This window comes from Caloenas nicobarica, chromosome 4 (assembly GCF_036013445.1).
Source record: "Caloenas nicobarica isolate bCalNic1 chromosome 4, bCalNic1.hap1, whole genome shotgun sequence".
Taxonomy (NCBI): Eukaryota; Metazoa; Chordata; class Aves; order Columbiformes; family Columbidae; genus Caloenas; species Caloenas nicobarica.
Window position 1 is genome coordinate 20319058 of NC_088248.1, and position 12096 is coordinate 20331153.

The 12096-nt window shown below is 40.5% G+C and overlaps 1 protein-coding gene across 3 annotated transcripts in view; it reads left to right on the forward strand.

Moving 5' to 3' along the window:
- The first annotated feature begins 812 nt into the window (after positions 1 to 812).
- Positions 813 to 12096, forward strand: part of IL15 (interleukin 15) — a 38405-nt gene continuing 27121 nt past the window's right edge. The window contains exons 1-3 of one of the 3 annotated variants that reach the window (XM_065634783.1): positions 813 to 904; positions 1244 to 1366; positions 11027 to 11162. In XM_065634783.1, coding sequence (XP_065490855.1) covers positions 11100 to 11162 — 63 coding nt within the window. In that variant the 5' untranslated portion in view covers positions 813 to 904; positions 1244 to 1366; positions 11027 to 11099. Of the gene's footprint in view, positions 905 to 1243; positions 1367 to 2061; positions 2327 to 6279; positions 6377 to 11026; positions 11163 to 12096 lie in introns of those variants that run through there. The other 2 variants (XM_065634782.1, XM_065634784.1) reach the window with 2 other exon arrangements.

Genomic DNA, 12096 nt, shown 5'->3' on the forward strand with positions numbered 1-12096 from the left:
TTAAAAAAATTGAGTGATTCTTCTCCTTTTCCCACAGAATATAATTCCTGAATACCTAAAGCTCTGTGTGCTTATTCTTGGCTGTTTGCTTATAAATTTTCCTAGCTGAGAAAATTCTGACAAATTATAGCATAAGCAAAGGTGTCACATCAAAAAGCAAAGACAAATGGAAAACAATCCATTTTCTTTCAGTTTGAAACAGTAACAAATATGAGATAATTTGGGATCCCAAGTCCAAATATATACACTCATGTATACTTGCAATTATTTGCTCTCATTCTTTGAAAGAGTTGGTGTTAACTAAAGAAACAGAGGTGTTTATGACCACTATTGTCTTAGAAGTGCCCTTATCACAAGACAGTTAATAAATGAGTATATTTCTTCAGTTTAAATATTTCTCTAGGCTGGTGTTTTTCCTTGCAATGCAGGTACCTCCTTTTTACTTGCATTTTTGTAGTCTGTCACGGCAACAATTCCAGCCAAGTCTGTACTTTTATTTTCTCTTTCAAATCCTGCTCAGGTTTCTAACAGCTGCCAGTTGAGGCACAGTTCACCTCCTATGTCTGCACAACTGCTTGTAAAGTGACACTAACACTCTAACCTGAGACAGACTACATGGAATGTGAGCAGCTACTTTTCTGCAGGCTCAGATACGGTGTCATGTGGGAGAGCCAAGAGTCCCTGGGGAGCATCAAATTGTGAATTCTGCTCTTTTGTCTAGTGTCAAATTGCTGGAAGTTTCTTTGCAGTGGTAGTGACTCCAAACCAGATCCCCTACAGGAGCTAATCCACGTGGCTGCGTTTCACTTTGGTGCCTTCTCTGCGGAACGGATGCTGGACCTGAGCATTGGACCACAGGACGAGGTTCACAGGGGTGCTAAGAAATGGCAGCAAACTGCCTCAGGTAATGAATTCATCATGCAGCCATCTAGAACTACTCTCTGGAAGCAGTTTCGGTCCTTGTTTCTCTCTCTTGTATGACAGATGTTCAAGATACAGAAGTCTTATTTAGGGCCTTATGCAGATTTTTCTGAATCTGGCTGTAATAGAATATTCCAGCACAGGAAACTAACTGGTACTGTTCAGCAGGTTTTATAAATAGTGTTCCTGAAAAAAATGTTATTTCACCAAGAAACAGGAAGGAAATGCTCAACTCTGGAAACTCATCTCTTCTTCAGTTAGGAGACACAGCCTTTTCTAAAACCCTCTCATTTAGCTGCAGAATATTTTTACCACCTTGCAGAACGTCATGTGCATGGAATAACAACCACCACCCAGAATAACATAGAAGAGGACAAAAAAGAAAACTTCACAGAGAGGAAATACAATTTTCGCTGTTCCTCTGGAGTGCATGACCTTTACATAGGTAAGTGATGGCTCCTGGAAGCCTGAGAATGCTCCTAGAGAGCTGCTGAGCGTCATCTTCGGGACATTAAAGTTTAGCTCCAGGTAGAAACCTTTTTCATTGTGAGGTGACTAAGAAGGACTTTAGGATTACAGCCGCCATGCCCTGTGATTATCATAGGTACTAACCCCACATGTGTCTTAACAGCTAAAATCCACAACTTTTTGAGTCCAGTGCAATTCACAGAGTACTTTTTCAGCTCCTTTATGAGGATTCTCTTCTGGCGCCACTTGGACCTATGACACCTCCTGTTCTCCCACAGCAAGCCAGATGCTGTACCTTCTGGAGAAACTCTTTTCTGTCCTGCCAATCCTTTTCTGTGGCTGTGCTCTTCTTTCCTGATGTTGCCTTGAGAAGCAACTTCTCTTTCCCTCCTGTGGTGGCTGCCCCAGTAAAATACTGTTCAGGGTGTGGAGAAGAGAAGGAATTAGAGCATAAAGCTACAATGTTTGCTTCCAAGATACACAATTCTTCCGAGCTCTGGCTAGGAACATACATTACAAAGAGGGGAGGGACTATGCAGAGCCAAGGGCACAAACTGTATGCCTTTATGGAAGGATAAGAGGTAGCATGCTTAAATGTCGCTGCTTGGGACAGCAAACAGTTGCCTTTTGTGCTTGTCAGTCATTTGCCTGCCTTCTGAATCAGAGGCACGTGTCTTTCCCCACATTGTGGGATCTTCTGTTTTGTTTTTTTCCCAAGTTTGAAAATTGCTCAGAAATCGCAGTAGGAAATCCCTACTATCTGGTATTTGTAGTGAGAATAATTTTCATGCTGTACTGCGTACTAGTCCTCCATTATTATATAACAACTGAAAGTAAAACAGAATGGAGAAGGGGGTGGAGCGTTTGCTGCTGTCACTGGAGCAAACTTCATCCTAACTTGTTCTGTGCAAACTTGCTCACAGCTTCTCCGAGACTTGTGAGTATTTTACATCTTTTAATATACTCTTGCTTTCCTTTATTTTTTTCTGGTATTAAAAACATGAGGGGACTCATACTGCTTAGCTTCCAATTATTTCACGAGTTTTAAAATTGTGTTGTAGCTTTGTTATAAATATAAAATACATAGTTTAAGTATTGTATTTAACCTTGTACCTGGCGCATGTGTCTCTGTGTCTGCTGTGTGAGAGACATCAGCAAGTACGGAAAACTGATGCTAGCTAGTGAAAATTTGTCACTGTTTTCTAAGAAGTTCACAAAGCAAAAATGAGGAGAAAACCTATTCTGCAGGGAGCCTAGTTAACATAGCAGTGACAGAGATAAAAAGCTAGAGGAAAAGTTCTTTACCATCTTAGTGTATACATTTGAAAGAGCATTAAATGCAGGCAGGGACCCGAAAACCTGCAGTCAAGTGAAATCCTACTGAAAATAGTAATCCAGGGATACTGTAGCTGATAGCAGTATAACAGGAAGGTATTAGCTGGTAGTAAACCCAAGGAAGCAAATAGATTTATGAGTCCATTGTTAAAAATAGCACTTTCCACCTAATGAAACCAAAAGGTAGGAAGAAAAGGACGCATGGGGCAGAAACTTGTTAAGAACTGTATTGTTAAGACATGCAAAATGACCTCTGTAAAAGTCAGTAATAGGAAATTCTCCTTACTGTGCACAACCACTACCTTGTGATTCCTTCTCTATGCAGCAGGTATATTTGTGCTGCTTACGTTTAAGAGAGTCTGATACCACAGAACAAACTCCTCATAATTACCACTATATGTTTTGCTATACTTTCCAAGTAGCCAATAGCACAGCACTTCCTTTGCCCATTATGAATGTTTTTCTTTCTATTTAGAGTCAGTAATTGGGTTGACATGTACTAGATAAAGAAAAAGGTATCGATCATCTTATCTTGGAAGAAGATAATTATAGATCAACTTAGTACAAACAATTTTTATAGATCAACAGGGGTATCAAATTCATTCTTTGGAAGCCTACTGGGCTGTTCTAAACTCTAAGAGCATGTAGTATGACTTTATAGCCTGTCACAATGATTTTCATTCTGCAAACTCAAACAAAGGTCAGCTTTGCTAGCTCTTTAGAGTGTAATATTATACCCTACTGTCTTAAAGAATGTTTGAATTATTTGGGAAAAAGGATATTAATGTCAAATCCATTCTGGGGCTTTCTTGATCTTCACTGAAAATAGAGAGGGATCATAGGGGACAGAGATACAGGCTGATGTGGAGTAAATGGGTAGTATGGATAACATAATGCTAGATTTTTTCAGAATAGTGAAAAGCCCCTTGTCACTTCGCCTTGCAGTATCCTGGCTCTGTAAGAACATAAACATCTTCCAGGCTGTGGCCAGTAATACATGTGACACAAACCTTCCAATGTCAGGTGCAGGGTTGTGTCAGCCAAACGTTTCCCTGCTGTGCGCTCAGGGTGTTCAGCTTGCTGCAGCCACCACAGCTGGGAGAAGGACAATCTGGAACAGCCCCTCTGTGAGATGCATTGTTCTGTCAAAATAACCTGTTTTGCATGAAGTCGATCACGTTCTGCAGGTCAGTAAAGCAGAGCAGCCCAACCTCAGTTGTTGGAACAAACTTGTTAGTCTGCACAGATATACTTATTTTATTCCTTCTTTTTTTTTTTTCTTTTTCTTTTTACATGACACACTCTTGTTGATATATCCTTTATTTCATTACTGCACCATCAGGAGCCAAAACCCAGGAGGGTGAATACCCTTGCATTCATGTTTTTCATGAGGTCTTTCTGTGCACTTAAAAATTCATAATAGAAGAGAGTGACATTAAAGGTCATTTTAACTACATGACTATAATGCACTGCCAGTTCTCATTATTATAATACATTGCCAGTTCTCAATGCCAAATTATAGTGTGTTAGGCAAAGCAAGAACGTCTGAGACATGTCCATTTGCTGGGCATGCATGATAAAATATTTCTTGTTTTCAAACGTATTTCAAAAGTAATTGCTCAGAAATGGAGGGGAGAAAGCCCTACTATCAGTTATTTATTAACAGCTGTTGATTACTCAGAGATGTGTACGAAGCAACATCTTTTTTTTTTTTAATAAGTAGTTCCCAAATTTAAAGACATTCTTCTCATGGAACCCAGATTTCTGATTCCCGTTTTACAGACTTCAATAGGACAGGAGTTCGCTCCAGGAATAAATGCTGATGCATTTGCAAGCAAGCTGATACATTTGTCTCTGCAAAGAACAAACTTTGGTAGAAAGCACTATTAATAGTGCTCAAGGGAATATATGCTGAAAACTCCTTTTTGAGGAGGCGTTCAAAGGCATTGAACTATGTTGGAGGTCTCCAGTACCTAGACCACATAGATTATTCTTCCATAGACATAAGGACTTCCAATTCCGTATCATTAATTCCAGATCAATTTACCTTCACGTGGCTTCTGTGCCAAACACTGAAAATCATCCACGGGTGCCCACCTCCAATGTTCCTGCATACTGAAGGCCCTTCTGCTTTTGCTGGGCCAGTACCACTCCCAAGACAGGTGCTGTGATTCCATGCTCAGAGGGAACCTCAAGGAAGGACTATAGTAGCAGGACATCATTTAATCCAAGGTGTCTGTACTGCATCACTGTAAGCAGAGATCCCATTTGGCCAGGGCTGAGTGCCACCTTTCAGATAATATCCTGCATGTCTCTGTGGAGGTCTATTCTGGGATTTCCTCCACATTATTTAGCTGATCTGAGGCCTGTTCACCATTCATCAGGATTCATAGGCGGCTGGGGCTAGATTTTTATATCATGATGACAACACAAATAATTAAGGCACCTCAGCAGCTAATAAAAGCTTTCTGTCTTCCATTCATAAATTAATGTACTAGTGTAAAACAAGGAGACTGATTCTTTTTTAGCTAAGAAATTAGCAAAGAGCAGCAGAAATACCTGGAAGCCAGCAGGAGATGTACTATATAATTAAACTGTTGTCCTTGCTGATAGGTTATTATCAGCAGGTAACAAGATATATGCATCGTTACAAACCGTCTTACAGTATTTCATGCTATAACAGATGAGGTATGGCTTGAGTGGCAGCATAGGGTGATCATTCAGATATTGTTACCATTATAGCTGCTGTAAATTACAACTTCACAGTTTAATAGTTTATCAATTAACTCTAGTACCAACGCCTGAAAATTCTTTACCCAAAAATGGTCGATTTTTCTGGCAGTTGAGGGACTGTTTTTAAAAGCCTGCTTTATAAAAATACCTGTAGACTAGAAAGGTTGATCCTGTGACAGTTAAAAAAATCTTATAGCAAAGTTGCTAAACCAACCCATCCATGACTAGACTTTATCAAATATTTTAGGATACCTTTTTGTAAATAAAATTGCAAGTGAAGCAAATTTACTGTCTGTAATTTATTTTTTAGTAGAGGGATCGTCATATTCTAAACCACTAGCCAAAAATGGCTTACACTGCACCCTTCCCCAGCTGCAGTCTCTGCCAGAAGGCTGTGAATGTCAAGTGCTTAGTAATTCTCTTCCCTAGAGTTTAAGCTATAAATAAGGACAGTGTGGAGAAGTTTATTGTCTCTGCTGGGGAAAGGACTTGAGCTCATTGGTGATGTCAGGTCACTGTCTGCCACAGATCCTACATGCACAGATACAAAATATGACCATGCAGTTGTTGAGCTAATGGTTTTGTGAACAACTGGTGCATTAGAAGATACATTTCATGTACAGGAATAACAACACTGGCAAGATTTCACTCCACATATCTTAAATATCATATTAACTGTTAATATGTTGTTAACTGTTACTAACACAATACCAATTCTGATTCTTTTCATGCTGCACTGGCTAATTAAGGATTATGCCACTTGTACCAGTGGCGCCTGCCTCTGGCGAGTGACTATCTGTCTTCCTGCAAGAGGAAGTAGGAACTTTACCTGTCCTTCCAGGATTAAGGTATTGCAGGAACATGGAAATCTGAAAGCTGCAGCTGGTTACTGTCGTGAACCTGCCTGAAGGGGTAAAAGGTATCAACATAAGCACACTTGTTTTAAAATTACTAATTATATCTGTTTGTATAAGCCGTACAGGCTCTCCCCTGAGTCACGTAGCCTCAGCTTGAATGTCATATTAAGCTGTGCCGAAGTATTTTAAAATACTAAACATCTGCATACCTGTTAAAACTGAGTGTGTGTAGCATGCTTTTAAGAACACAGGAACGGGAGTCACAGGAACTCTCCCAGGCTAATTTGTTGTAGCCTGTAACAAAAACCCAAAACGTATGGTTTATTTCCCTGCTAGTGTACTTTGGTAATGGCATAGTTGCTAGGTGGAGTTTTTCTTTATGCTGCTTCTTGTCAGGGTAAATAGATCAAATAGTGTTTCACATTCCTGAGGCTAGATTAGTTCTGATACTAGTGTTAACGTGATTAGTTGTACTCAGGGCTACCACGTGCAGCGTAGATCACTGCCAGGCAGCAGAGGAGATGGGAAGGAGGGAGGCACTGGGAGCCCACCTGGGATTTCACCGGTCCCTGTTCTCAGCCTGGGGATTCCAAGTGTCAGCCTGCCCTGTGATGACCAACACCGGATGCTGGTGACAGCAGAAGTCATCAGGTTGGGGTTTACATGCTGCATTGCTGGCTACAGCTTTCTCTCACTAATTTTATTTCATAAAAAAAGCCTTAGTTACACTGCATCTTATAGTAATTAGGTACATGGGCACAAGAAATGTGATTTTCACACTGGCTAGAATATGTATGTATAAAATAAAAATAAAAACCAGGAAAACCAGATACGCTGTATTTCATGTATTCTTCTTTTGTATGGCCCCATGTCTGATTTGCTGCACATTCCTTGCACCATGTTATAAATCCAGAATAATTTTATCTTTTATTTTGCCCTCCTTTTATGGTACAAAAATCCTGAAGGTTGGGAATTTTACTTTACACATGGAAAAAGACTGGAAGAACCTAATAATTTTGGGTCCAGTATGTGATACTTGGAGATGGATTTTTAAGATTGTTAAGCATTCCCTAGGACTATGTGTGTTCACATACAGCCCCCAGTGTGTTCTGTTGCAGCTATGAGACCTCAATGCTTTTTTGAACTCACCTCTATAGAGGGCACTTATTTCTTCAAATCACAGTGTCTGCACTGGAGAAACCTGCATCTGAGCTAGCTGACTATAACAGCTCAAAGTATATGCTTCAGGAGCATGAAGCATCTCATCCTAAGGGCAGATATCCAAAGCAACTTAAAGTCAAGACTTCTTGTAGGAGGGAACTCCAAAAATTATCATCACTTGTGAAAAATCTAGGTTAAGGAACTTGCCCAAACCACAGGGAAATGGTGAGATGAAGGCAGGGACAGGACTTCTTTCCTCAGGGCTGCATTCAGTTGCCTTTGTCATCAAGCCCATGCTTTGCTTTCTGTCATCTTATGCCTCCTTTTCTACATATCTTCCTCTTTCAAGTAAGGATATTTATACAATTGTTTCATGAGCTTGGTCCATTTGATGAAGAGAATCCACTTTGTTCATAAAACCTGTGAGAGAAAAAGGAAATTGTTGCATCATACTGTGATTAAAGATTTAATACTTTTAAAAAATGATATATTCATGAGAAGATAGTGAGCATGGGAAAAGAATATGCTTCAGTGTTCATAAATCTCCCACTTCCGCTACACCCAGCCTTTCCTCCTTCCTTTCACCTCCACCCTGTCTTAATTTTTTACTGTGCTGTCCATTCAGTCATGATACTCAAATTCCACCAGCAACATCTGAGATGGAGCATGTTCATTGTGAAGAGGCTGCTGGAGACCAGCTACACAGTGCCAACAAATTATGCAATTATGTAAACTAAGCCATATAAACTGACCAATTCATGCCTTGGCCAAGTTCGTGCAGATTTTCTAGGCTGCCAAACTTGAACACATTACTAAAAAGCACAGCTTTAATTAAATAGTTATAAACATTTTCTTTACATGAAAGAAATGCATATTTCGGCTAATTTGTTTTTGGAAATGACTGAACTACTCTTGATGGGACTTAAAATAACTAGCCTAAATAAGTCATTCAGTGCAGGAAATTTCAGCTCTAACAATTTCAGCTTGACCAAACTAAAAGCAACTGAAACGGAGGCTTATTGTTTTAGACCCAGCTGCAGAAGGCCCTAACAAAACTGTAGGCAATAGCTCCTTTACATATATATTAATAGAAATAGGACTGTGTTCCCAGCTCATATCTTTGGAATTATTGGTGTTTAATTTAGTCTCCTAAGAAAATAATGCTTATGCAATCACACATCTGTGTGCATTTGCATATTTCTGCCTCCCTCCTCCATCACATTATTTTTTAATTCAAGGCCTAATTTCATTGAATAATTTGCACTGGAAGACAGCATCTACAGGTCATCTCTTCCAGCCTCCTACCTGAAGCAGGGCTAACTTTAACATTAGAGCAGGTTGCTCCAATCTTCATTGTTTTTTTAATACCTCTGAGGATGGAGCTTCCACAACTTCTTCTAAGCTGCCTTCTTCACAAACTTATTTTGTTTCAGATTGTGTTGGGACTACTTTTATAAATAATACTACTATTAGTGTCCAAATAAAGTGTTCTGTCAACATGTTTTCATCCTTTTCTGCTGTATTTATGGAGACGTAACAAGGTGGATTGACGATGGCAGAGCAGTGGATGTGGTCTGCCTTGACTTCAGCAAAGCATTTGACACCGTCTCCCACAGCATCCTCACGGCAAAACTGAGGAAGTGTGGACTGGACGATCGGGTAGTGAGGTGGACTGTGAACTGGCTGAAGGAAAGAAGCCAGAGAGTCGTGGTCAATGGGGCGGAGTCTGGTTGGAGGCCTGTATCTAGTGGAGTGCCTCAAGGGTCAGTTCTGGGACCAATACTGTTCAATATATTCATCAACGACTTGGATGAGGGACTAGAGTGTACTATCAGCAGGTTTGCTGATGTCACCAAGCTGGGAGGAGTGGCTGACACACCAGAAGGCTGTGCTGCCATCCAGCGAGATCTGGAAAGGCTGGAGAGTTGGGCAGGGAAAAATTTAATGAAATATAACAAGGGAAAATGTAGAGTCTTACATCTGGGCAGGAACAACCCCAGGTTCCAGTACAGGTTGGGGAATGACCTATTAGAGAGCAGTGTAGGGGAAAGGGACCTGGGGGTCCTGGTGGACAGCAGGATGACCATGAGCCAGCACTGTGCCCTTGCAGCCAGGAAGGCCAATGGCATCCTGGGGTGTATAAGAAGGGGGGTGGTTAGCAGGCCGAGAGAGGTTCTCCTTCCCCTCTACTCCGCCCTGGTGAGACCTCATCTGGAATATTGTGTCCAGTTCTGGGCCCCTCAGTTCAAGAAGGACAGGGAACTGCTGGAGAGAGTCCAGTGCAGAGCCACAAAGATGATGAAGGGAGTGGAGCATCTCTCTTATGAGGAAAGGCTGAGGGAGCTGGGTCTCTTGAGCTTGGAGAAGAGGAGACTGAGGGGTGACCTCATTAATGTTTATAAATATATAAAGGTTGGGTGTCACAAGGATGGAGCCAGGCTCTTCTCAGTGACAACCAACAGTAAGACAAGGGGTAATGGGTTCAAGCTGGAACACAAGAGGTTCCACTTAAATTTGAGAAGAAACTTCTTCTCAGTGAGGGTGACAGAACACTGGAACAGGCTGCCCAGGGAGGTTGTGGAGTCTCCTTCTCTGGAGACATTCAAAACCCGCCTGGACGCCTTCCTGTGTGACCTCACCTAGGTGTTCCTGCTCCGGCAGGGGGATTGGACTAGATGATCTTTTGAGGTCCCTTCCAATCCCTAACATTCTGTGATTCTGTGATCTCTTCAAGGTCTTGCTGTGCATACAAAACCAGTTGTTTGAACCAAAAAAAAAAAAAAAAAGCTGGTTTCTTCAACAACCCTGACACTTGAAAGATTTGAAAGTGAATCCAGAAAAAAAAAGTTTCTAAAAGAGAAAGGAAACATTCCAATCAGGTTTCATTGTGTCATCTTTAAAAAGGTAATAAAAAGAGGAATGAGCTGGTTAGACAGCTGCTGTGATCCTTATGATGAACACACTGCTTAAATGGAAGCGGTATAGTGGATTGCTGCTGACCTGACCTCGGTTCCATGTGGTTTTCCTCACTTGTTATTTTCTAATTGATTTTGTAAAAGAGGGAAGAACAAAAGTAAAACTGGATATCTGGACAGTACTGTGTCTACATAAAAGGCAGCTATTAAAAGCAATTGTCATACCATGTTGTAGGAATTAGGGGAACTCTTCCAGCCCTAGAATTAGACTGATGTTAATGACTTCATTACTAGCTAATCTGGCTACAACCTCTCCTCTGAGTGCAATCAGAAGTCAGAAAAAATTATCCTTTGATGACCATATACATTTTCCTGGGGGAACCCTCCTTATACTGCAGCATTCAAAGATGACAGTGTAAGAGGAGTCTCTAATATCTAGATAAAAATAACCCCTTTTAAAACTATGTGTCTTGTGTTTTCCATTAATTCAGAAGATTTAAAGGGGACTTACAGATGTTAGTTGCAAAATTTCAGCAACATCCTGCTTTGAATGTTCTTAACAGATGGGCTGAGAGCTACTCAGAACTCTATTGCAACATTACATATATATATATATATATTTATTTATTTCTCCAGTTCTAGGTCCCACATTGTACTTTCGTGACCCAGATTCTGTGTGTCTGTTTGGAGTAATGTTCCAGCAGGCAGGATGCTGGGGACTGTGCAGCCAACACAAAACTCTGCTGGAGCATTGAGCAGGCTGGAGAGTCAGGTAAGTGTCATTTAAACATGACATCTTAGGACATTTCAGCAAAGCTTTAAATGCTATTTTTACAGCAATAAAACCACAGCAAACTTAGTGTTTGGAAACATTTCCAGTATTTTAGATGAGATCACTAGCACCCTGTAATTTTCTGCTTTGTTTTTTCCACTCGTTGTTGTTCACTTGGACCAAAATTACACAGTAATCAGGCCTGGATTTTTTCACATTTGTGTTTTTCACAGTGGCACAGCAAGTTCTAGCAGACTTTCCCTCTTGCTTGGACTTAATGCCCATGTCTATGTTGGTCTCATGTCCCAAGTAGCAAGTGATAGGACAAGAGGAAATAGCCTCAAGTTGTACCAGGGGAGGTTTAGATTGGATATTAGGAAAAAATTCTTCCTGGAAAGGGTTGTCAGGCATTAGAACAGGGAACTGATGGAGTCACCATCCCTGGAGGGGTTTAAAAGGTGTTTAGACGAGGTTCTTAGGGACATGGTTTAATGCTAGACTTTGGTTACGTTTGGACTCGATGATCCTGAGGGTCTCTTCCAACCAAAATGATTCTGTGATTCTAGCTGAACTTTCACAACATGCAAGGCTATAACCTCTGACCCTCAAGGGTATTTAATACAGGAAGAAAATCCTTGCTAGTGCCCAGGCAACAAGAGAAGTTGAAAATAGTTAATCATTGTAGACTAGTCTACTATGAGGAAAAAGTCGAGTGGATTCCATCCACTGAGAGTATATTATTGTGCACTCTGTAATAGTTTTGTAAAGATTATTTTTGCTTTAAATATTTAGTGATCGATAAAAATATGAACGGGATGTTGGTTTTGTAGTTGAGCTATCTTCTCACTTATTTTGAACTGAGATTATTTATATAAAATAAAAACTGCACAAAAGCTAACTAAGGGTATTCCGATAATGTTAGAAGTTTCAGAAC